The sequence below is a fragment of the Dunckerocampus dactyliophorus genome, chromosome 2 (assembly GCF_027744805.1).
Source record: "Dunckerocampus dactyliophorus isolate RoL2022-P2 chromosome 2, RoL_Ddac_1.1, whole genome shotgun sequence".
NCBI lineage: Eukaryota > Metazoa > Chordata > Actinopteri > Syngnathiformes > Syngnathidae > Dunckerocampus > Dunckerocampus dactyliophorus.
This window is the reverse complement of record NC_072820.1, coordinates 29,197,501-29,223,687: the sequence shown is the minus strand read 5'-3', so window position 1 is coordinate 29,223,687 and position 26,187 is coordinate 29,197,501. Positions and strand designations below refer to the sequence as shown.

General features: G+C 40.9%; 2 protein-coding genes across 4 annotated transcripts in view; one reads left to right on the top strand and one right to left on the bottom strand.

Annotated features, from left to right (window-relative positions):
• Positions 1-78: 78 nt before the first annotated feature.
• On the bottom strand, positions 79-19,997 carry LOC129170506 (thrombospondin-2-like). Of its 2 annotated transcripts, XM_054758224.1 has the most exons (21): positions 19,669-19,997; positions 12,636-12,778; positions 12,428-12,564; positions 11,025-11,189; positions 9,714-9,807; positions 9,460-9,624; positions 9,045-9,221; positions 8,811-8,984; positions 7,749-7,879; positions 7,550-7,684; positions 7,260-7,478; positions 7,078-7,185; positions 6,849-7,008; positions 5,699-5,817; positions 5,402-5,636; positions 5,115-5,342; positions 4,927-5,057; positions 2,301-2,441; positions 2,132-2,229; positions 365-504; positions 79-261 (listed from the first exon to the last, which is right to left on the bottom strand). In XM_054758224.1, exons 2-21 carry the CDS (start codon positions 12,673-12,675, stop codon positions 254-256), a joined length of 2,805 nt encoding a protein of 934 aa, XP_054614199.1. In that variant the 5' UTR covers positions 12,676-12,778; positions 19,669-19,997; the 3' UTR covers positions 79-253. The 2 variants fall into 2 exon arrangements, with proteins under 2 accessions (XP_054614199.1, XP_054614189.1); XM_054758214.1 differs by lacking the exon at positions 79-261 and having other exon boundaries at positions 299-504.
• psme4b (proteasome activator subunit 4b) overlaps positions 19,548-26,187 on the top strand; it is a 47,408-nt gene continuing 40,768 nt past the window's right edge. For both annotated transcript variants that reach the window (XR_008566614.1, XM_054758195.1), the window contains exons 1-5: positions 19,548-20,010; positions 22,981-23,121; positions 24,466-24,582; positions 24,659-24,703; positions 24,779-24,928. Coding sequence is in view for 1 of the 2 variants with exons in the window: in XM_054758195.1 (XP_054614170.1) it covers positions 19,802-20,010; positions 22,981-23,121; positions 24,466-24,582; positions 24,659-24,703; positions 24,779-24,928 (662 nt within the window). In the remaining variant the exon portion in view is untranslated. The remainder of the gene's footprint in view (positions 20,011-22,980; positions 23,122-24,465; positions 24,583-24,658; positions 24,704-24,778; positions 24,929-26,187) is intronic.

Genomic DNA, 26,187 nt, shown 5'->3' with positions numbered 1-26,187 from the left:
TCTATAGATTGTACAGGTGTACCTAATGAAATGTCCCATGTCTACATGTACGATTCTTGCATTCACCGTCACAGCCCATTTCTGGCAATAAATAATTATTTACAACCTTTAGTGAAAAGATGTTAAAATACAGCAAATGGCTTTGAATCCATAAAAAGCTGATATAGAAGAGGATGTATCTTTGTGATTGTGTTGTTTGGTGGCCCAGTCTCAGAGAGCGCCTGGAGGTTTCTTGAACATCACGGGAAACATTTCAGTTGTCTGAGGACAGAAAAAGCCAAAATATCAGATAAAAGTGTCATGTTTTAGACGACGCACTGCAAATGCAGAAGGAGTGAGCAGGCAGGATGGATTTCTTCTTTACCTCTGCACTCGTATCTCAGGTCAGAGAAGAGGACGTGTTCCTGAGAGAAGACAAAAAGTCCCAATCGGCCCCCGGCCAGGGTGTGGTCGTATACAGCGCCCGAATCTGAGAGAATCTCCCTGCCCTCGTACACCACCACCCTGTTGTCCAAGCACAGCCTCGCCATCAGTTTGCATATTAACCTCAAATGTCATTTAATGAAACCATTTATGTAGACATTGCAATATTTTGATTAATCTGGACTATTTTATCAAATAATTGTTGATGTTTCCTGGTAAAATAAACTTAAGTACACAACTCATAAGATATTTACAGTTTGTTCTGCAGTACTACTTAGTGCCTGTAGGGGCGTCATGGTTTTACCGTATATTTTTACCTGCAGTACCACTTACTGCCTCTTGGGGCACCATAATGTCTGTCTGTATAGATATGATCTGCAGTACTTCATAGTGATTCTAGAGCAGGGGTCACCAACCGGTCAATCGCAAACTACTGGTCGACTTTGCCGGTCGATCACGAGAATATTAGAAAAAAAAAATTATTCTTACATCAGTGCGGCTGCCCTCCTGGAGAGCGACCAACAGGCACGCATTTTGACCACTGAACACGCCCGTATGCCTCACCGCGAGCAACCCACGAGCCCCAGCAAGGAGTCCAGTCCCCAAAACCGTGCCAGAGGAACAGTAGAACAATGGCTCTCCTCATACACCGACTCCCCCCCCCGCCCCCCAGCAAAAAGGTTGAGCAGCAAAGGGAGGGAGTGACAGCGTGCTGCAGCCAAGGGCATGTGCACACACCAGTAATTATTGCACGTTAATAGGGCTCAAAGTCTGCATTTGCTACCTCAGTGTTAGGGCACAAAAATAACTCCATAGACGTGCACCTCCAAAAAATCTTTGAGCCACGACGACGCAGCTCATTAAAGGCTGACTGTTGTAGTGCATTGACCAGCCCCTCTCTCCTCAATCTGCATCACTCGCCCACTACTGAGCCAGCAAGCCAAATGGTTGTGGTTTGCTCATGAAGCCGACAGTACAAGCTCAACCCAGACCAAAAGCCACAAAATTAGGGGTGCGGCTCAGGGGCCATTTGCGGCCCATGGCTCATTTGTCATTGCATCACTGCAGAAACAAAATACAATTTTAAAAAACATAAAAAATGATAAAAATACAGCAAAAGGCTCAATTAGAAAAAGCTGAAATGTTGAAACCAACAACCAATAATAACAAAGCATATATTGTGTATATATATATATAAAATGTTCTCAGCAGATCTATATGTATATATTTACTGTATATCCTGCTTGTTTGTGGGGGTGGTAGATCTTGTGCTGGTTCACGGCCAAGACCAGGGATATTGGTCTCAAAAAGGTTGCTGACCAATGTCTTACATAAATACACATACATACAACAACATACAATAAACTGTACCATCACCTTTAAGCCGAACAGTGATCATGGCGTACCTCTACGCCCCATGTTGTAGTTAAGGGGGGGACTTTGGAGGAAGTTGTTTTTCCAGCTTTAAAAATTTGGACGCCATCCACCACCATCATCATCAAGCTGACCGACAGCTCATGGTGAAAGTACACCACCTCCCCCCAAACAACATGAGAAGTCGGCCAAGTAGTGAAAGTTTGAACTTTGGACATATCCTGTTCACATTTCATTTCTGGTGTTTACACTCAAGGATGTTTTCTAAATGACTCCTAATCACTATCACATTGCCTCCATGTTAGAAGATGACAGTGAAATGTGACGACATCACCTGATGAACCCCGTTTTGGGTCTGTGGATGAGGTGCATGCGGTAGGCCGTGTAGTCCTTCCAGCCTGTTTTGTTGGGGTCGTGCCACAATGTTCGCACCTGAGACAGACAAAAAAAAATTGAGACGAGTAGAAGAGATCTTTCCATGGTACTCAGCAGTTGACTCATGCCTGGTTTCGGGTGTTCCCGGTGTGCCACAGAGCATTGCGCAAATATTCCCCTGGTCCTGTGGTGGAGTTGACGAGTTTAATGGAGACTCCTGCCGTTCCGAAAGCTTTGGACGGTTTCTTTTCCCAGTAGGCCTGAGACACCTGTTCTCAGAATTTGAAAAGGAGAGGAGTGGAAGTGAGTCAGAGTTGACATTTTAACAAAAGCTATAATATACACATGTGGCTTTAAATTGTCTTTATGATGCTAAGATTTTTCAGGGTGCAAAGGAAGTGCATATGAAGCAGCAGAGGGCGCTGTAGTGAAATAGCGTATTTTATATTTAATACAGAGTTGTGGTTGAATTTCAAAATTAATGTTTGAGCAGCTTGAATGTGTACCTGCTGTCTCTCCTTGTCCTCTGCTGTCCAGCATATTCCACGAGCCTTAGTTTTTTTTTCTTTGCAGTACAAATTTTTCCCTACAAATTCTACCAAACAACAAGCTTTTTCCAAGCATGTCCGTTGGAAATATTTATACAGTGGAAGATCACTTTTCGGCAATTCGTCCTAAAAGGTCTGATGAAAACCTGAAATGTACGAAAACCGAGATAATCTTTCCCATTGGAAAAAAATCCAATCGATCCCAAAAATAGTAACAAAAAATACATTTTTATAGAGACTAATTATAATTTTACATGCAGAAAACAATGTGAAATCATTATAAATGATGAATGGATGAAATTCATCACTGATGCAGACTTCCCGTACATCCTGGCAAGATGAAATTCAATAGTTTTTCTCACCTTTTTTTTTTTTTAAATTGGCACTCGCCACTTTCTTTGGCCCCATGGTGCGTTATTTAGCAGTCGCATTCAATAAAAAATGCACGGACATTGAGTCAGCAACACATAAAGTGCTTTGTTAGGGGACATAGTTTTGCAGAATAATACAATACTGGGCAAATGGAATAGTTAAGTGCAATATTATACGACAACTGAGACAGTCTATGAAAACCAAGGCAAAATTTTAGCGACATTTTTTGACGAAAAGCAAATCATACTAAAACCGGGGCGTACAAAAAACAAGGTTTGATAGTAATGCAAAAAATGAGGACGCCCCACGGTTTTGACTGCAAATGGCATGTGTGGCACCACCACAGATATCCTCAAAGTTTTATAATCATTTGACAAATGGTCAATGACTTATGGACAAGTCCCGCCTGTTACCTTGCAAAGCCATTTTGCTTGATGGTGGCTATGTTTTTCAACCAACATAGCTCAGATTTTACAAACATGTTCTTGTCAGTCACCTAAAGATGTGTACCAAATGTCATGGTGATTGGGCTAAAAACGCCAAGGTTACAGTGGGTGTTTTGTAGAAGTGCATGAGAAATTTCAAGGCAACACAGTAGAGGTGCATATTTTGACAAATTTGCCCAAATTTGCCCATCATCCATAATACTTATGTCAGACATGTCTGCGCGTTCTAAAGATCTAAAAACAGATAAAAAGAGGCAGCTCATTATTGCACGTAATGGGCCACATCAATGCCGCTTACAAAGCCTGCTATTAAAACACCTCCAAAAACCTCCAACAAGGTTTTATGGTTTTATATACATGCTGTAACCATGTAGTAACAGGCACATTCTTCATAACATGTAATACTTTCAGTATTATGCCGTATTTTGGTCCTTTTAAGCATTACCGGAACGTCCTTCCTGGGCGCATTGTCTTCACATAGAAAAATAGAAACGAAAGCCTACACCTAGCATTAACTTTTCCAAACAAAAGCAGCAGCAGCAGTAGCGGCAGCTCCAATATGTAGCGTTACCTTTTGGTAGTGGCCTGATGCTCTGCGGGCGAGTGTGTGGAGAAGCTAGTAGCCGGCTAATAGCTAGCTGATGCGGGGTGGCAAGGTGTCAATATGCCAGTAAAATAGCTCGATCGGCGTTAATAGTAAGTTGTGTTAATAATAATATGTTAATAATAATAATAACAATGTTTGCTGTTGCTTAGTTAATGTGCACGTCAAATTCTATGTAAATGTTGTTGCCGCTTTTTGGAGTTTTTTTCAGAAGGCTTTATAGGCAGAATGTTTCCCATTAGTGCAGGGGTCACCACTTTTTTTCCTTGTGAGAGCTACTTTTAGAAAATGAAAATGGCCACGAGCTACTCATTTTTGTAGAAATGATTTTCATACCTTATTTCAACCCAAACAAATCAAATATGCTTGTTTTACCAAAACATTCACAAAATGCTGGTATCCACAACTCACATCTTATGTTTCAGAATACATTTCTTTCTACTGTTCTTTCATTATTAACTGAAAACCTGAATGAAAAGCAGACCTGCGGGCGCCTCATGTGGTCGTGGGGGGCTACCTGGTGCCCGCGGGCACTGTGTTGGGGACCCCTGCATTAGTGCATTCTTAGCTGTGTCTTTTTTAGCTGCTTTTATATCTTTAGAACGCACCGAAAAGAGAAAGACATATGTGTCACATAAGGATTGTGGATGATGGGCAACATTAAAAAAAAGGTGCAGTTTTCCTTTAAATACAACTAATTAGCTTTACACTGTAAGCCAGAATGCTGGCATACTGCACTGCACATACTGTCAAAATAAAGGTAGTCAATGTATAGAGGGCAAACCTGTTTCCACATGACGACGTAGAAGCGTCGACTGGACTGATAGCCAAAGACGATGCCGGCGTAGTCATCATCTCGGTTGGTGTTAACATAAAAGGTCACACTGAAGTCCACCGCGTTGAACTTGTCATATCCTGTTTAAACATTTCTGATTATCAACATTTAGTGAGTGTGAATTTGATGGCGTTTACCTAAAGCAATGCCAGGGTCCGAGTTGGTTGTCTGCAGCAGCTCAGTGCCTTGGCTGCGGATCACCCACAGTGGGTCAGACTGGGTGGTGCCTTTAGGGTCCAACAGTACCACCTGAAACTTCCGAAAGTCTGTGTACTTAATATCTTGGTTGAGAGGACACGGATCTAGCGCGTCTGGAATGCTGTCCTTGTCAAAGTCGTCAAAGCAGGCGTCTCCGATGCCATCCCCTAAGAGGAAAGCATTATTTGTTGACAGGAAAGTGAAGAAGATGCCTCTCAACGCTAACCATGAGTGTCTGCCTGCTCCTGGTTGGCCACCAGCCTGCAGTTGTCTCTGTCGTCCGGCACGCCGTCGTTGTCGTCGTCATGGTCGCAGGCGTCCCCCTTGCCATCACGGTCGTGATCGGCCTGGTTGCTGTTGGCCACGTAGGGACAGTTGTCCAGAGAATTTTGGTGGCCGTCCTCGTCGATGTCCTCGTTGTTGTCGCACATGTCGCCCACCAGGTCGCTGTCGGAATCCAGCTACCGGCACAAACAAAATACCTGTGATGTACTTGCATACACCGGTTATGCATTGTCCTTACCTGTTGCGGGTTGTGGAGAAGGGGACAGTTGTCACACTGGTCCCCGACACCGTCCATGTCAGTGTCTCTCTGGTCAGTGTTGTAGACAAACGGACAGTTGTCACGATCATTTGGAACCTCTGGAAAGAAATGAACACCCGTTGAGATCAGTTTACATTCCTGCAAGCATTTTTGCCACCGCACTGTAGAAATTAAAGTTGGACATAAACTTCGGTTTTGAATTTCGCGGCTCACTCTATCACAGTTTTAAAAATAAATTAATGAGTAAATTATTGCTGTTTTGTTGCATTTTCAAGCATAAAAATGGCTGAATGAACAAAAATACAATTAGAAGGCATTCTGAAAACACAATTAAAGATGTAATATGTAGTACTCTAGACTAGTCACTAGGTGTCAGGAATGTTACATTGTTGAGGAACAAGGAATGCCATCTGTGAGTCTGTTATGTCTTATTTTTTGTTATATGTGTACTATATTGGGTAATAAGAGTATAAAGGTGACTATAGGGGTGTTATTTCATGTCTATTGGGCTTTAATCATTTTTAAATGGATTTAGAAGGTCTTAAACAGGTTTGCTATTCTCTAAATATTACTGTACTTCAGAGGAGTCAGTGTTCAGCTTGTACAGCAGTACAGTATAGATTTGCTATCCACTAAAGATGAAGTTATTGTCAAGTGATTAGCAAGGTAATTGTGTCCAGAGTCAAGCATAATGGTGGTAGCGTCATGGTCTGAGAATACACGAGTCCTCCATGCACTGGGAAGCTACGGTTCATTGAGGGAAACATGAATTCCACGTTTACTGGAAGGTGGAGGAGCACAGGGTGTCGAACCCAAGTTAGGAGTGAAGAGCATTCCAGTAAAAACCTTCTCAATTCCATGCCAAAGAGGATTAAGATAACAATAGTGCTCACACTAATTTCACACCAACAACACAATTTGGACATGTTCACTGTGACGTGTACTCACAATTTAGAAAATAATGGCTGCGTGCTGACTCATATTCAGTAAATGTGTACTGCTATGCAAGCTGTACACTGACTACTCTACAGTAAGTTTACTTTCTACAGTGTCGCCCCTTGACAAGATGGATTGCTGAAATGTAAGGGGTGAGCTCACATCCTGTCCAAGACTGTAAACACCTTCCTACCATCTCCATCGATGTCAATACTGCAAGCGTCCCCCTCGCCGTTTCCATCAGTATCCGTCTGCAGCGAGTTGCTATCAAAGGGACAGTTGTCACAGCGGTCTCCGATACCATCCCGGTCAGCATCGAACTGTCGAGGGTTGTACACCAGTGGGCAGTTGTCCTGCGGAACACAAAGCATGTAGCGATGTGGCATTTGGGGAAAGTGAAAGGGAACCATTTAATAAAGCACCCGTTCATCGATGATGTCATCGTTGTCATCATCGGGATCACAGGCGTCGCCTTGTCCGTCCACGTCCAGGTCCTCCTGTCCTGAGTTTGGCACTGTGGGGCAGTTATCCTGCAGCCAGGCTCATTAGTTACATCACTTTCCACCAGAAGTAAAAATAATGGAGCAGGTTGCTGTTTGTTTACCGTTTGACAGTGATACGTTGCATTCTTTTTGCAGGTCAGTCTGTTGTTGGGCCAGCCATCCAAATCGGCGTCTTCACCACAGAGAAAGCCGTTGCCCGCAAACCCGACAGCGCACACACACTTGTACAAGACCTCTGACGCCAGGCCCAGGTACACACAGTTGGCGTGATTGTGGCAGGTGTGCGTGTTGTCTTTGCACGGGTTGTACGGCTCACACACCTGCACAACCACAGTGGAGAGATGCTCCAATCACAACCGTCAGGAAACATTCAGAGGAGGTAAAAACATGCCTGATGGTTCCTTTGGGCCTCCTCCAGCCCGAGACCGAAGGGCTGGTTGCCTTTGTAACGAGGAGGACACGGCCGACAGAAGAAGCCGGGGTCTGTGTTAACGCACTCTGTAACACACACGCCCGCCACATCACACTGCAGAGACACACCGACAAGTGTTGATTTGGCACAAACATCATCTTTATTTGACTCACTTTACCTCGTTGTCATCTTCACAATGAGTGCCGTTGCCGTGGGAGCCCACCGGGCAATGTCCACATTGCCAGGCGCCATCACCACTTGATGAGCACGCCACACCAGGAAAGCACGGACTCAACAGCAAACACGGGTCTGAAAACACACAATGGAGCTTGAATTTCATGTGAATGAGGTAACATATAATGTTGCAAATTTGAACTCTGTCTACACAGCTGTCAGAAAGCAAAGCTGGATGATACGCACGCCCTGGTGCTCTCCATGATGTAGTGAAAGTACAGAAGGAGCAGTACAGAGGGGAAGCGTTGAAACATACCATAAATCAGGGGTGTCCAAAGTGCAGCTGTTTTTTTATTGGCCTGCAGCACATTCTAAAAATATAATTTAACAAGAAAACTATTTTTTTTTAAACAACAAAAAAAAACAATAAAAAATGGAAAAATCTGCAGTAATTTTACAAGAATAAAGTAATAATATTACGTGAAAAAAGTTTTTTACAAGAATAACGCTGCAATATTATGAGGAAAAAAAATGTAAATTTAATAGCATAACATTGGAATATTAAAGAAAAGAAGTCGTAAGTAAGTCGTAACATTATGAGAAACAAACCAGAAATGGAAACAAGCTGTAAAGTCAAAATATTGCAAGAAGAAAAAGCATATTCTTGAGGAAAAAAAAGAAACTCGTAATACTATGAGGAAAAATAATGTCATTTTAGTAGCGAAGAGTTGAAATATGAAAGAATTTTTTTTTTTTAAGTCATGAGAAACAAATATTTGGAAAATTATAACTAAAAACAACATCAAAAGAAAATATCAAAGAGCAACGTTCATACTAATAATAGGCTTTTTGACCATGTAAAATACACATTTTTGACTTGGAATTACTATAAAATTAATTAACCAAGTAATTATGTTCAATATTTCAAGTTAATTTAGATAAAAAGGGTTGTTTTTTAAATGTCCAGGAGTAGGGGGTACATGGCTTCAGGTCAAATGTCTGAAGGGGAACGCGGCTGTAAAAAGTTTGGGAACCACTGCTCTAGGCTAAGGAAGTTAGCGCCTACCTAAAGGACACGGTTGCTTATTGCATGCTTCGTAGTCCGTAGTGTCTCCAGAACACGGCCTCCCACCATACTGTGGGGCAGGGTTGGAACACTTCCTCTCCCGACTCAGAAGGCCTCCCCCACATGACTTTGAGCACAGACCCCATTCTGACCAGGCCGTCCAGCCTCCTGCAACTGCACACACACACCATGTGACATGTAATCATGTCTACTTTGTAACTTGCGTGTACCAACCTGGACAGAGTGTGTTGTTGCAAGGTTGCATCTCTAAGGCCGTGCCCTTGCACCTTCTGCCTCCCTTCCGTGGTGGCGGATGGTCGCACCGTCTGACCCGCGCAATGTTACTCCGTCCACATGTGGTGGTGCATGGAGACCAAGGGGACCAAAGCCCCCAGTTACCGTCAGCGTGCTCTAAAAATGAAAGCAGAATTCTTCACACGTCACATCCTCTCAGCGTTGTGTATACAGCCGGAGAGCAAAAACATGGTTTCAATTAGTGTCTAGCCATCTCTAAAATCCATTTTGAGTGAGGTTCAAAATGTTGGCCCTCACGTGGAGCGCTCACAGAACCAAAGTCCTTGGACAACATGTGCTCAGTCAATCAAACAGGAAGAAAAATAAACTGTCAATGTGTGTTACATGAGCGTACCATCGCCCTCGCATTTGATCAGTGTACAGCCACGGGTTTGAACCGACGGCCCGGTGCAGGACGCCACGTCGCCGTTGCAGGATCGGCCCCTTCGCTGCCCTCCACGCCCGCAGGTCGCCGAGCACTCGGTCCACTCGGACCATCGGGACCAGCCATCTGCTTTGTCTTCACGTACACAAGCACACATGTTGGTTGTTAGTCAAGACTCACTTTTTGAGTTGGACATTGCAGAATCATTTTATGTCATGACTCACTGAGGCAGACTGGGCAGCACTCCCCATCCATAAAGGACGGATTGATGCAGGACACCGGAGAACAGGACGCCTGATGACACAGCACCCTTCCATACTAGACCAAAGGAAAAAGTATTCATATTGTAAGTGGGAAAAAAATCTGTGTAAATCTGTTTTGGCCAGATGTTAGCTTGAGGAATGAGGTCATGACAGGAATAATGTTATTTAAAAAAAAAAAAAAAAAACGTCTCAGGAAGGAAATACATTTAACAATAAGTAGTGTATGTAGTACAGTATATACAGTAACAGATGCCACTGCATGACTGCCGGCACATATGCATCATTTAATTAGATTCATATAAATTCAGCTTTCAGGATAATTATGCTCTATTTTAATTGACACTATTAAGGTCTTTCTATTATTGTATTTATATAATATAGGGGCAAAATATAATATATTATTATTATCTAAAACTTATTATTGGGCTTACTAGAACCAAATTATTACCTTATAATTTTTGGGGGGAAATTTGAAAAATATTTTTTATAAACTTTATTAAAAATCAATCCATTTTTTAAATTTCCTTTTTGAAAACCCATTTATTTTTTTCCTCATCATGTTTTGTATTTTTAAAATATTTACTCAAAACCAACTATTTAATTCGAATTTTTAAAATTCCGAATTTGTTTCTACCTTTTCATTTATTCATTAATTATCTATGTGGCTTAATCCTCACTAGGGTTGCGGGGGTATGCTGGAGCCTATCCTAGCTGACTTTGGGTGAGAGACGTGGTACACCCTGGAGAGTGACATGCTAACCACTTGGCCACTGTGGGGCTTTACCTTATCATATTTTTTTGTATTTTTAAAATATTTGTTTATTATTTTATCTAAACCAATTATTTATTTCCACCTGGCAATTTTTGCTATTTCTTAATTAATGTAAAATGTAAATGTAAAAATCATTTTATCATCTTTGAGGGTTTTTTTTTTATTTTAAATTCTGCCTGCTAAGCCCTAATGCAGGGGTGTCCAAATTGCTGTCCCATGGCCATTTTGCAATTTTTGGGCATTTGTGTTTTTTTTTGTCCTTCGCATATTCTAGAAAATAAATCTTTTTTCCTGTCTGTGGCCCTTGTTGGAAAAAAATTGGACAAGCTTGTCCTAATGAGATGACTAAAGTACCATCATCTCTTTTTGCATTGCAGTACAATATTATATCCTGTTAAATAACTTCTCTGACAGTGTCCTCACTCCAAATTGGGCATTTGCATGCCACTTTTCCACTGCTACATCAAAACATTGTTGAGTGTGTGTGTGCATGCATGGACCTGGCAGGCGCAGGACGTGCAGCTGTCCACGTCCCAGTCCTCGCCGTGCTCGTACATCCGTCCGTCCTGCACACACAACACCTCGCCGTCTCTGCTGAGATGGTGTTCGTCGTTTATGCCGCCAAGTCCAGCCAAAGTTATGCGCATCTCCTCATTTTCTCTCAACTGAGGAGACAAAAACAGAGGTCGAGTTTCCTCCAGGCATGAAAATTACTTAATAGATATTTGCTGTTTTCTTAGATCTCACCGCTTATAAGCTCTGGCTTATGCTGGAGCGGTGAAACGGGGATTTGCGGCCAGAAAGGCAACACTGTCGCTATTCTTTTTTAGAAATGACACTGGCAGTATTTGGTGCCAGGAGAAGGATGTTAATACATGTTCCATTTACACTGCGCTCTATTTCGGCCGCATCCATTTCTCCACAAACCTCAGCTTGGCAACATCACGGCATTGGGATGTTACCAGTCAGGATTTCAATGCTAAAATGTCACTTTTTGCTGAGGCTGTAACTCCAAATGACTACAACAAGAACACCCAGAAGGGGCAGACCTCCACCAAGGCTTTAACATTTGTCACATGAGTGGCTGTAAAGTGGATTTCTATCCTGCTTATTTTCAATTCAGTATCCATAGCCCTGCATAGACATTTTTTCACAGAAGACCAAACTCAAGCCGATAATAATTTAGTAATGTGAAATGTACAGCAACGCACGCAGATGTAACAAGATGGTGGCAGTCATTTTTGTTGCAGTCTGACCTCAAAACCTGCAGTGAGGTGAACACAAGTTAATATATGATTCAGGTAAGCAGTATGAATTATCTAGACGCGGCTTGGAGAAACGCTGGCCAGTATGACACAGAAGCCTGCTAAGCAGCACAGCTGCATACCACCGCTAAAGGAGATGGGGTGGCATCATAGGAGACAAAAGGGTGGTTGTGGCAGTTGCCTGACGACCAGCCTGAAGGCGAGACCATGCTTCTGATTCCAACTGTACTATCCATCACCTTTCATTATTATTCATTCATGGTGCGTATATCTACACATTTTGTCATTAAAAAATGCTCAAGCCTGACTTGAGTTCACACCTCTGCTAATAAATAATAACACAAAGCTTTGTTTTTAAATATATCTAAAGTTTTTTTTTTACCTTTTTTACAAAATTGAAAAATACATTTGGCCCCCCCACATCTTTGCTTTTCAGTATGCGGCCCTCTGTGGAAAATGTTTGGATACCCCTGGTGTAGATGACTACAGAGATTAGAACTTTAATGTGGAAGATCCTTGAAAGAGCTACATAAAGAATGAATAAAAAAATACCCATCCTAAAAAAAAAAATGGTTGATATGACAAAAAGTGTAAACAGACCTTCCTTGATGGAGGTAATAAATTGTAATTTGTCTCACCACTCTGTCCAGATCTCCAAGCAGGTTTCTGGTGATGAGATGCATGTCGTGGATCTCGGTGAGCATCTGCACCACGTCCTCACACGGGTGACGACACACTGCTGATGTCATGTTGGCGACCCCCTCGACGCACACACCTGCACAGGAGGAGTGTGTGTACCTAATGAAGTGACCTGCGTGTGCGTGTGTGTGTGCGCGTGTAATATACCTGCAGCTGCTGCACACAAGAGCATGGCCAACCAACTCATCCCTCCTCACGTTTAAAGTCCTCCGTCACAATGTCTTCCCTTGTCTCCTTGTTTCCTAGTGTCCTCCACACCTCGGCGTCTTGGTCAGAGGAGGATGTAGTCGCTGGTGTGTCCACGCGAGACAAGGACGCCAAGAGAAATCAGAGAGGTGAACAAGCTCTGAGTGTTCAGCAGAAAGTTGTCATGGTGTTACAGTGAGAGAGAAAGAGGAGGGGATGGGCTTATAGTCCCATCTGTCTGCATGAACAGTTGGTTGGATGTGTTGCTAATCATCTGGCAGCCCCTGGGCCAAACCGGGCACGTGAATGACATCACACCAGACCGCAAAACTAAGACTTTTGCTGTAGATTCCTAAAAACAGCGCTTGTCATATAGAGGATGTTTGGGTTTTGACACTAGGTCCCCCAAAACATCAGCAGGCTGCTGTCACATAGAGCATCTTCAACAAATGTTACTGTTTTGGCAATAAGTAGGTAAACACAGCAACTGCTTCTGGCATATAGAGGATCTTTGACTAGCGTTTTGGCAGTGCGTTCTTAAAAGCATCAGAGCACTCCTGTCATGTAAAAATCTTGGACTAGTGTTTTGGAGTAAGTCTTTAAAAACACAAGACCGCTCCTGGCATCATATAGAGCAGGGGTGCCCATTACGTGGATCGCGAGCTACCGGTAGATTGCCAAGGTTTGGGTCGATCGTGTAAACATCACTTTGCAGATGTCATATGACATCAGTCAGGTGACATTAAGCTCCCCTCTTGATTCGCTCTTAATTGTGATAGCAACTACTTTGATGACCTGTAAACTTTGAAAATGTGAATGTAAAATACTAATCATTCATATTTACAATAGTATTTCAAAGTTTGCCAGTTAGATTTGATATATATTATATGTTTTATAGAAAGAGGTAGATCATTTTGACTTGTAACTTGCATGCTGAAAAAGTGTGTGAATCCCTGATATACATGTATAACGTACATAAATACGTACTTAAATATTTTTTTTATAAATATAGTAAATATATATATTTTCTATATTTATCGTAGGAGGTAGATCTTTGGGAATTGGTCATTTTAAAAATAGCTCACAGGCTGAAAAAGTGTGAGAACCCTTGATGTAGAGGATCTTTGACGATTGTTTTTTGCAGTAGGTCCTCAAAGAAGCAGAACACTCCTCCTGTCATATAGACAATCTTTTGCTATTGTTTTCCACCCCTTTAAAGCAGCAGAGCATTTTTGCAGCAGGTTAGTAAAAACAGCAGTGTGCGGCTGTCATGTAAAGGATCTTGGACTAGTGTTTTTGGAGTATGTCCTTAAAAACAGAAGAGCGTTCCTGTCATATAGCAGATCTTAGACTATTGTTTTTGCAGTAGATCCTTAAAAGCAGCAGAGCACTCGTCTTGTCATATAGACCAGTGGTTATCAAAACTTTTTGACATGAAGCCATGTACCCCCTACTCCAGCACACTTAAAAAACACACATCTTTTGATATCAGTTAACTTGAAATATTGAGCAAAATTAATTGGTATTAATTTTATAGTAATTTCGGTCAAAATTGTGTATTTTGCATGGTCACATTTTGGATAATATTTCACATGAGCACTAGTACATAGATAAGTAATCATCCAGCATATCTTTTGCAAATATTGAACATAGTTAATTGGTTAATTTTAAAGTAATTCTGGGTCAAAATGTTTATTTTGCTTGGTTACATTTTGATAAAGTTTCAAATGAGCACTGATAAATAGATAAAGTAAGTAATCATCCTACATATCTTTTATTCCAGTTTGATGTTGGCATTCTTCCGTTTGAAGGGCTTGAATTTGATCACTTTTTTTGTCCACTGACGTATGTGTAAATTGTGAATAATGTTTCCATTCTTACACTGGCTCTCAATACTTAATAATTAATTTTTAAATGGTTATTATTTTACTTATTCTCTTTTTTATTTTTTAAAATGCCATTTTGTTCTGCTGCTGTATATTAGCTTGGCTATATTGTAAATCATCCCGCTACGTCAATATACTTCAGGGTTTAATAACTTCAAATCTGAAATTCAAGAGCAAGCAGAAAACAGAATCGAGAGTGCAGAAAACAGAAGCGTGCGTGGAAATCAGAAAGTCAGAGGTGATTTTGCAAAAGTGAGTGAGCATTTTAATTGTGTGTGCCCTCTTACTTTTTTATGTGTCCACAATAAGAATATTACTCCCCACAGTATTATTTTTTACCTCTTCAGTTTCAGTTTTTATGCTCGTTTCTGTGTATACTCCCTCCAATATTTTTAGTGATGTGACGCCATAATTGCACACAGAGCAATGAACACATCGTGTGCAGTGTCCTTCCTGCTTTCTGCTCCGTTCTCCGTTGCGCTGTGAGGTATTCAGGCGCACTCACAATTGTGAGTGTTGGGCACTAATTGTTTTTTATTTTTATTCACGTACCCCCATTACAATTGCCGTACCCCTGGGGGTACGCTTACCCCACTTTGCTAGTTTTTTCCCCAGTATGTCCTTTTAAAGCAGCAGAGCATTCCTGTTGTATAGACGATCTCTGACTAGTATTTTTGCAGTAGGTCCTTAAAAACAGCACAGCTAGTGTAACTAGTGTTAACATAATGTTTTTATTTTAATGTAGTACTTTATTTATGACTGTGTTGGCCATTTTTTGACAGTTTTAAGATACAGAGCCTAGCATTAACATTACATACAAAGTATGGTAAGAATGATCCTTGGGTCCTTAGCTTTCTGAAAATGTGACCCCTGAAACAATTTAGTAGAAGATCCCTGGTTTAGAGAGAGAGAGAAGAGCTAAATGAAAGTGTCTGGGAATGCTCCATTTAGACATCAATACACACACACATACACAGACTTACATCGTGTGTGGACTTTTTTCCAATATTTTTTTAAAATGACATCACTGGTAAAATTCCTGTTGAAAATGAGCATGTATGGATTAGAAAAACATCCACGTCCAGCGGGATCATCTGGTCTTTTCCTTTCTCGCTCTCCTGCTGAGTCAAAGATGCATCACCATCATCATCCTGAATCATTTATTCCATCAGTGCACAGATGCATGGACACATGCTTGCATGCGACTGTGGCCATGCCAACACACACGCACACAATTCCGATAAATGCTCTATTTGCAGATGTACACCTGCTAATCAATTATTCAGCCAATCACCAGACCCCTTGAGTGTTATTTTTTTTTTATCTTAGCAGGACATTTTAGACAATTGTATTTATGGAAACAAGTTGAAGAAGGCGCTTTTCTGTTCAATTTCTGTAAAGGCATGCTTTTGTATGTGTTTGTTGCTGACGAACCCCATCAAACTCCAAAATCTCGAAGAAAGTCTTCCCTACGTCCTGAGCAGATGACACAAAGGGCCATGCTGTTGTATCATGCAGTACTGCTAAACAGTGGCGGACTTAGCAATTTGGGGGCCTAAGGCGAACATAGCCAGGGGCCCTCTTCATATGTTTTTTTAACACACAAAAGCAGGAAAGGCAGCCTCAAAGGCCCCTATCAATATACAACCTTGCACTACATTAATACGGGGTGAACAGAATGAGAGAATAAAGTCTCACATGTAAAACCAGTGTAGTCAAAATGCCAGATATTTATTCTGAACAAACACAACCCAGACATCATCACAACAGATGCGTGCGTGTGTGTTTCAGAGAGAAAGAGAAAGAGACTGTGTGTATGTATTGAGGGTGAAGATGAACAATTCTAATGTAACAAAAGCAACTGCTAAACAATATATGCCAACAGTCATATACACTGTGTCAGGAGGAAGGCGTGGGAATGGGGAGAAATCAATTGTTTGCAAAGATGACTTATGTTACTGTGTGTGAGACAAAGAGACACATGAACACCCCCTCTCTCTTTGAACACAAACTCTTTCTGTTTCTGTCTCGCTATCTCACAGACATAAACACAAGTGATCTTTGCAAACCTTTGCTTTCTCCTCATGTCCATGCCTTCCTTGGGAGAGAATTAAAATTGAGGTTTTTCATATTTGTACAATGCATAAAGTGGATGCTCATTATCTTGTTGAAGTACATCCATATTGTTGTCCATGTTTATCATTGCATTAATGTCAAAGAAAGAAAGTCCTACTTGTTGCTGTAACTTCTGTGGGATAATATTGTTTGATTAACTTGTTAGCTGAGTGAGTAAATATTTATTACAAGTAGATTTTAGAATAACTGTTTGCATTGATGTTTATTAATTGAATTATTAACTGAGTGCCTTAATATAAGTACAGTATTGTTTTATGATTAAACGAGTGAGTGATTACAAGTAGTTCATAGAAATAGGGCTTTATTAAATAATTAGCTGAGTAGATGAACAACTGTTTGAAGCGTGTCAAAGGTCAAACAGAAATAATGCGTGCTCACACATAGTGTACTATCAGCGAAGGCCAGTCACTACCAGCAGCAGCTAGATAAGGGCACAAAAACAGAGTCTAAGTTGAGCCTTGAGACATGTGGGGAGAAGTATGTGCTGTTCGTGCAGGAAAAGTGTTATTGGATCAGCAAAGGTTTCGACTATCACCTGCTGGCGTCACACAAGCTTTGGCAAAAAATCCGGGAGAAAGTTATCTGGTGCCGATGGTCTGAGGAAAACAATTATAAAAAGGCAGAGGGGACTAGCGATCGGGGCGGCTCTCACTCCTTCTGGTCAGAAAGCCAGATGAGGACATTAGGAGGGACAGCTAACCCGGATATCCGAAGAATGTGAAATTAGTTTTTCTGATTTATTTTCCAATACATTGTGTAAATTGAAGTCTTCTTTCCTTCTCATAACTGGAGAACACGTAAGGGGAGGCAAAATCGACTTAATTAATTTTCTAAAGTGGTCCTTTTGACCTTTAGTAGGTTGCAGAGAATTTCATCTCCAACACTTCTCACTGGAATTTGCACATAGGTGAGGTGTTGGTCTCTGCAACTCCACCTCCGAGGTACTGTAGTTAGCACTGGCTCGTTGACATTTTTTTCTACTGACACTGTAAAGAATCTTAAGACCTCCGGTAATGAGGCGATATATTTTTTGGCGTCCTCTCGCCGTTTCCTCTTCTCGGACTCGCTCTGATAAGTTTGCTTCATTTTAAGCCGCTTCACACTTAGCTTCTCACAAACTCACAACTTCTTCCTCTTCGATGTTTAATGGCGGTTGGCAAACCAACTTAAAGGCACATTACCGCCACCTACTGGACTGGCACACATAAATTCCTGGCTTCTCAGTCTTTCGTCATCATTGAAAAGTCCATTGTAGTGTAAGGGAGAGGGGGGGGCAGATAATATGAATTTAACTTTCAAGTGGCTTTCTTTTTTGTTCTGTTATTTGTTTAGTATGCTAACATAATCATACATGGATATAGTTGGGGGTGGTGCTGGCTGTGGTGGCCCTGGCCCGTGCTGATTGGGGGCCTAAGGCGATTGCCTACTTTGCCTTGATGGTAGGTCCGCCCCTGCTGCTAAATCCTCCTCACAACCAGACTATATGCACGGCTCTAAGCATGTTGTGGTCAGAGAATTATGCGGGCTTAAAGTAAAAGGATTTACAAGGAAGACAACACGAGGAACTCAAGAGAGGAGAAGGTTGAGGCTATGCATGCAGTAGATAGACATACTTTTGAGATTTAACCCATTAAATTGCGGCCAAATTAAGATATAAACAAAGAAATTATGCATCGCATTCAAAGTGCCTTATCTGTGCCCGGTGATGCATGGACCTGAATGCACCTTAGGGATTAAAAACAATAAATGAATGCCTGCAGAGTCTACTTTATTTTGTATAGATAGATAAGTAGATTGGTTTATCAGTCAGTCAGTTCAGGGTCAGTAGAACAGTAGAGAGACAGTAATCCAGTTACTGGTCCATGATCGTAATATTTGACAGATTAGCCTGCAAACACACCTTCTGGGATTGTAGTTTGGAACATTTCAACATTTTCTACTATAGATAGTAGATGAGCAAGTTTATGAGCAAGGGACTATTAACATTAAATTAGAGGTGGACAGATTGACAAATATTGATATCATCCATACGAGGATAGTTTCAGTATCTGATCAAATATCACAAATATATGTGTTTTTGTGTGTTGTTCAAATATATTGTACATTAATCCCTTGTGTATCACGGTTTCCAGGCCTAACCGTGGTAAGTAAATTTCCGCGAAGTAGGATTCCTTATTTTTAAATGGAATATTTTCATAGTTAGAGCATAGAAAACCTGTTTATGACCTTCTAAATATCATTAAAATAAGCCATTTAAGACATAAATAAGACTTGTGTGCGTTGCTGTACATGTGTTCCAGTGCTAGCGGACAGGAAGTGACGTCAGGGTTCACAGTTAAATTTTAATTTGTCGTGGGTTACGGCCGTAACAGTAGACCGTGTGAGGGACGATCGTGCCTGTTCTCAGATAATTCAAACCTGCAATAAAAGCCTGTTGTTCCAGCCATCAAGTCTGGTACTTGACTTGATACAAAATGTGAGTTGTGGATACGAGAATTTTGTTAATGTTCTGGTAAAACAAACATATTTGGTTTGTTTGGGTTGAAATAACCTATGAAAATAAATGTTACAAAAATTAGTTGGCCATTTTCATTTTGCAAAAGTAGCTCCCACAATAAAAAACGTTGGAGACCACAGCACTAAATCATTCAGTTATCTTGAAAAATGTGTATATGAAAAATGTAAAAAGTATGAAGTATCGGCTATACTGGTCTTGTATTTACTTGGGATCGGGTCGATACCAACATTTGTAGTATCGCCCGCCTCAATTAAAAGCATCTTAGTTTGGGGCAAACTTTTTTGGGCACTCTCGTGCGTGATGACGTAGCCATAGGCGACGCAGCACCTGAAACTACGGGTCAACGGATGGCTTCCAGCAAGCCCCGGGTTCTCCTCTCCCCCACCCGCTGTGTTGAACTCAATTAGCCGTGACACACTTTCCCCCTCTCTTCCCTCCCCGGTTGATTACCTACCTTCCGACCCAGTGTGGCTACGTGGACTCAGCAGCAGATTAAGTCGTCGCCCAGCTACCCACAGCACTTCCATGACAGCACATCATTAGCCGTATCGTGTCTCTGTACGTCTGTACACGACAAGCAGTCAGATATGACCGTAGGTGGTGTTCATAAGCCGGCGTGTCCCTCCGTGCTGGTCCCTCAGAGGGAGATCGTCTACAATGGGCTGCTGCCTTACTCGGACCGGCTGGACAGAGAGGCCTTGGAACTTTTGGCGGACATCAAGTGGAACCTGTCCAGAGCTGTGCTCCTAAGGGAGCTTTGGCCCGGGGTCGCCTTCTGGTCCAGGAAGCTCTTCTCGTAAGTACTTTAAACAACATAATTCAACATAATTTAAATTCATTCATCATGACTCAACAATATTTGAACTGACCAATTACCTGCACAACATAACCACCTAGCTAGCTAGCTAGCTAGCGAAACATCTGAATTGTTTACTAGCTAGTTGTGGCTTAACCCATAAAGAGCGCTCATTTCAAAATTTGGAAATTCATTAAAATAAATATTTAAATTATTGGGATAAAGTGGAATTGTCGTCCATTTTGGTTATTGTATATCAAGTATACTGTATTTACCAAGCAAAAATACATCTAAAATTGTGTATAATTGTTTCCATGCAAGACAAGTGTTTTGTGTAAGTTTGTGTGTGTGAAAGATGTGTCTTTAGTGTTAAAAAAAACAAAAAAACGTTTCATGCACTGATATCCAAAGTGTGGCCTTGGGGCCATTTGTGACCCAAGGCTTTGTTTTCATTGGCTCACGGCACATTGTAGAAATACAACAGAAAAGGAGAGCAAAAAGACATATGAGAATAAAGTGAAATGTTATGAAATGATAATATCAACATTCAGCCTTATGAGGTTTTGAACCATTTCAGTCAGTCAGTTGGTTTGAGAAAGGGTTCATTTCTTGAAGCTTCATGTGCACACGATACCACCTGCTGGTGTGTATATATATATATATATACATATACACATACACATACACATACACAAACACACATTGCTACAATGACATTTTGGCAAAATGGACCAGTGTGCTGCATCATTTTTGGGGTGTCTTTGATTTCCCCCTCTATAGGGTGATCATTTTCATTTCTATCAAATTATGTGGCATCATTTTGTTACTAATACATCACCCACTTATTATCAGGAAAGATATTCAAGATCATTTTTCCCCCAGTTTAGATCTGATGTGTTTTCAAAGTGCTCCTTTAATTTTTTTGAGCAGTATATATATATAAAAGATTATGAATGTTTTCTTGTCCATAAATGCTTCTAGTATCATGTGATATGGCTAGTTTCATCATGGTTTATGTCACCTGGCATGGGCTTATGCAGGCAGAGGACAGTGAAAGTGCTTGTGCAACTTGGAAGAGGGCACTGAAGATGCATGCTTGTGTGACTTGGACAATGATGTACAAAACAGGGGAGATTTTTATTGATTTTTAATTAAAAAATAATACTTTCTCAACTATTTTTGGTTTCAGGCGATTCCTCTTCTTTGACGCAACTTCTCCGGCCTTTGAAAATATCCTTTCACACGGCAGGGAGAATCCATCCTCTTAATACCTATATCTAATCTTAGATCTCTCTGAACTCTCCAAACTAATGTTAACCAAACTCTCCAAACTATCAAACACTATCCAAACGCTGACTGACTCTCAAATGAATTTCCACAAAACCCCCCATTTTAATGTCTAAACTTGAGGGGTTTATATTGCTTTCAAACATCGCGCTAAATTCTGAACCACTTCCCGAATCCGTCATGTGGTACAGCCGGGCAGCGAGGCTTCGGACGTCATCATTTCCAGCCCCTGCCCCCAATGAATCAAGCCTCGGTACACGCTTCGCGGAAGGGCCCACTCCATTACTCGACACGCACTTTGAAGCCCTGGCACCCCTCGAAACATCTCTAGTTGATACCAATATCTATTAATAAACATTTGTCTTTCTATATACAGTAAGTATATAACCTTTTTTTGTCATTTTTAAATTATAAATAATAAAGTGGCCCCGGCATCCTTTAATTTTCAGTATACGGACCCCTTTTTCTGTTTTTATTTTATTTTTACTTTAACGTGATGCTAAAGCAATGAAATCAGACCATCTCAATTCAAATATATACAGACCTGATCGAAATCTTAAGACCAGTTGATTTATAGAATAGAATTAATTAATAGAATTAGCATTTTGCACATTTGGATCTTAATGAGGTTTTAAGTAGAGCTACAATATGCAAAAGCAAGAAGGGGGAGTGAGACAAAAAGATTTGGAACATGTAATTTAAACAAAAACAAAAAAATGAAATGGGCTGTTTATCACCTGATCAAAAGTTTAAGAACACAGGTTATAAAAGCCAAAATCTGCTAAAAATGTTCATTTTCTGTCAGGCATTCACGCTGTCATGCCCTCCTGATGGTAAAGCTAAGAAGCTTTCTCTTTTTCAACGTGGTTGGATTGTGGAGCTGCATAAGCAAGGCCTCTCGCAGTGTGCCATTGCTGCTAAGGTTGGGAGCAGAAAGACAGTGGAAAAAAGTTTTATTCTCTGAGAAAAAATGTAACCTTTACAGTGTAGATGGCTTCCAACGTTACTGGCATGACAAGGAGATCCCACCTGAGATGTTTTCTACCCGGCACAGTGGAGGGGCACCCATCATGATCTGGGGTGCTTTTTCATTCAGTGGAACACTGGCGCTTCAGGTGTTAAACTTATGATCAGCTGATAAACAGCCTATTTCAGTTTGTTGTTTTCAATAAATTACTTTTTCAAAATGTTTTTTGTCTCATTCCCCCTTCTTGCTTTTGCATATTGTAGCTCTACTTAAAACCTCATTAAGATCCAAATGTGCAAAATGCAAATTCTAGCATTTTTTCAACTGACCTTAATATTTTGATCAGGTCTGTATATATATATTTTTAAAAAGTTCATCTAGCTGTAAAATGGCCTTTTAGGTTATTTCCTTTCTGGTATAGGCAAATTTGTCTCATTTTTTTGTTGTCATCCTTTATTTACAACATATGCAAGTTTATCATACTTTATTTCACTTTGTCCACATCAGAGTATGTTGATTTTTACATTGCAGAAACACACTTGTACTCTTTTGGTAATGGCATAAACTGAAATGTGCCTCTAACATGCCCCCTATTTCTGACAGCATGTAATCTTAGCTGTGCTTTGTTCATATGGTTCAGCGGCAGGAAGCGATCATCGGATTGACCCTTAAGTCTGGCCCACTCATCACTTGACCTCCCCTGTCTTCTCCTCCAGGTATCTGAAGCTCTACGGCAGGAGGTTCAGCAAGGAAGACCACGTTCTGTTCATCAAGCTGCTGTATGAGTTGGTCACGCTGCCGGACCTGGAGCCCCACATGATGCAGAGCTATGCCCGGCTGCTCATTCAGCTCCTTAAGTAGGTGTGACAGTTCTGTTTTAGTGTGGATTTGGGTAAACAGCCAGGTATTACACTTAACAGCTTCCAAAGGCTGGCAGAATTGATGTGTAGTGGATATATAAGCACACATGTGTACAAAACTCTGTTGAGTCTACAGTGTAACATCCAGGACCCTGTCTCTGCTTCTTGCATTCTTTAAATCAGACATGTCTCCGCTGCAGCAGTGTCACATTCATCACGTAGCCTTTGTCTGGAAGTTGTTACCACGACAATCGTATCCATCACCATGCCAGCGTCATAATGTAGATGTCAAAGATTGAATACAGCACGGCAGACATCACCGTGGCGAGATGGATCTTTCCTCTAACTCGATCCATCGCTATTTAGCGTAACTTCCCTTCCAGTCGACGGGCTTCTTGGTTTTTCAAATCTTACTCCAATAAGTGTCTATAGCTGAGCGGAGTTGAGTTTTTTTTCCTACGATTAGCAGGAATTATGCGTGAAAACTGCAGGGCAGAACTTGGGGGAAACAAAATTAGCGCGGCCCAAGCAAAGCCATTGAATTTTTATGCCTTTTCTCTTTTAATTCGACACACTGAATTGGGCTGGAAGCACCCACGACTCTTGCAATCATAAGCGGATTAAACCAAAACAAATAATATAATTCAGATGATTTTTTGTGTTTTTTTTAGGTGTAAAATTTAAATACAGCACTTTACAGTTGAATTCAAAAGTAAAGTGAAGCCCCTGGCTAGAGCTTGATTTTCTCTGGGTCATGTTGGAGATGAGTTCACAAAAGACAAGATCAGCTAATCCTTTACTAGTCCATCACTGACAAATGCACATTATGTTTGTCCTGCTATGCTAAGCTACAGTCATGGAAATAATTATTAGACCACCCTTGTTTCTTCAGTTTATTGATTCATTTTAATGACTGGTACAACTAAAGGTACATTTGTTTGGACAAATATAATGATGATAACAAATATAGCTCATAAGAGTTTAATTTAAGAGCTGATACCTAGCAACTTCCATGGTTTTCTTGATAATAGCCAAAATCACTTAAGTTCTTACATGAATAGCTATAGCATTGTGCTGCCAAAAAATATAACTCTTATGAGCTATTTTTTGTCATTGTTATAGTTGTCCAAACAAAGGTACCTTTAGCTGTATCAGGCATTACAATCAACAAGAAATTGAAGAAACAAGGGTGGTCTAATCATTTTTTCCATGACTGTATGTTGACCATCATTATGGCCATTTATATAAATGGTTCGAATATCATTGAGAAACCTGCATAATGTCCTTTTAGTAGCTCTAAGAACAAGCCATAAGGGAATAACAACTTTCCTCTCCAAACAGGAAAAAGGAACTGCTTTCCAGAGATGACCTCCAGTTGCCGTGGCGACCGCTCTACCAACTGTATGAGCGGGTGGTCTACTCCAAAACCGAGCATCTTGGACTCATCTGGTTCCCCAAGTGAGTCGTGATAGGTTGAAGGATCACACCATTCCTGATTATTTGAACACTTTGGCAACATTTTCTTTGTTGACAGCTCAGTGGAGCACATTTTGAAGGCTTTGGTCAAAAGCTGCAGACCGTAAGTTTCATCTTCTGCCGCAATCGTGTTTGCGTGACTTTAGCGTGATGTCTTCTTTTCTTCTACACTCATCAGGTATTTCCCTGCGCCTACCACCAAGGAGATGCTGGAGGAGTGGCGCCCCCTGCTGTGTGTGTTTGACGTGGCCATGCAGAAGGCCATCAGCAACATGGAGCTGTTTCTGCCTACTATCATGCCCCCTGACGAGCACACCAAAGGCTTCCGGTAATTTGTAAAATTAAATGTAACACACATGAATCAGCAAAGTTATGTATACATGTATATATGTATGTAGATATATATATGTGTGTGTGTGTGTGTGTGTGTGTGTGAGTGTATATGTGTATATATGTATATATATGTATGTATGTATGTATATATGTATATATATATGTGTATATATACACATATATATATATATACACACACACACACATATATATATATACATACATACATACAGTCAAACTTGTCTATAACGGCCACTAGAGGGAGTCTGCAAAAGTGGATGCTATAGACAGGTGGCCTCTATAGACAGGTTGTCTAGGTTGAATGTTGATCAGTAGAGGAAAAAAAAAGGGAAAAAATAATAATAATGTTGACCAGTAGAGGGCACTGCGGACTGTGGATAAAAGTTGTACAGCACTACTAGGCTTGTTATTATCATGGTTCATGGTTTTAATCCTGAACATGCATGAGTCAAACAGTAGCACATCACATAGTACAATTCACAATTTTGCATATTCAAAAAGGAGTAGGAAGAAGCAAAGCTTATTTAATCCTACCCTTCATCAGTTTCACATCAGTTGCAATACATGTATTCACCTCTGGTTCTTCCAAGTATACTTTGCAGGTCTACATGACAATGTTGTGCAATCATAGCCAAGGTTTTTACTTACTAAAAGGAAGCTAGAGGCTTAATAATAACTGGTCACAATCATTCACAAGATCCACACAAACTGTCAGTTGTTCCACATAAAAAAGGCGTCTTCTTTTGAGCTTGTTATTTCCTGGTCAAACATGTAACTTTAAGAGCATTTGCACCAAAACATTACCGCAAATTAGGCTGGGAACAGGACGTGCTCCCAGCGACGCTACAATAAAAAAAAAAAACATACGCTAGCATGCATGCGGCAGCGGGAGCAAAACTGAGTTTGGTTGTACTTAATTGAAGTATTTTAGAATGTACTCACGTTATTTTTCATCAATCCTCATCCACAAATTCATCAAAGTCCTCATCTTCTGTATTCAACACAAACAAAGCCGTCTTCTTTTCCGTTCGCGACTAGTCTGTTAACTTGTCAGTGTTATTCAGCTCCGAAGCAAAGAAGGAAACTTCTCCTGTTTCTTCTGCCAACTTTATTTATTGAACGCGGCCACCAGACAGCAGCTCAGAACACACACACATCTCTCAGCATCGTCTCTCCTTCCTGCTTGCCCACAAGGCAAAGGTTAAACAAGCCCCACTACATAGCTGTCCAGGC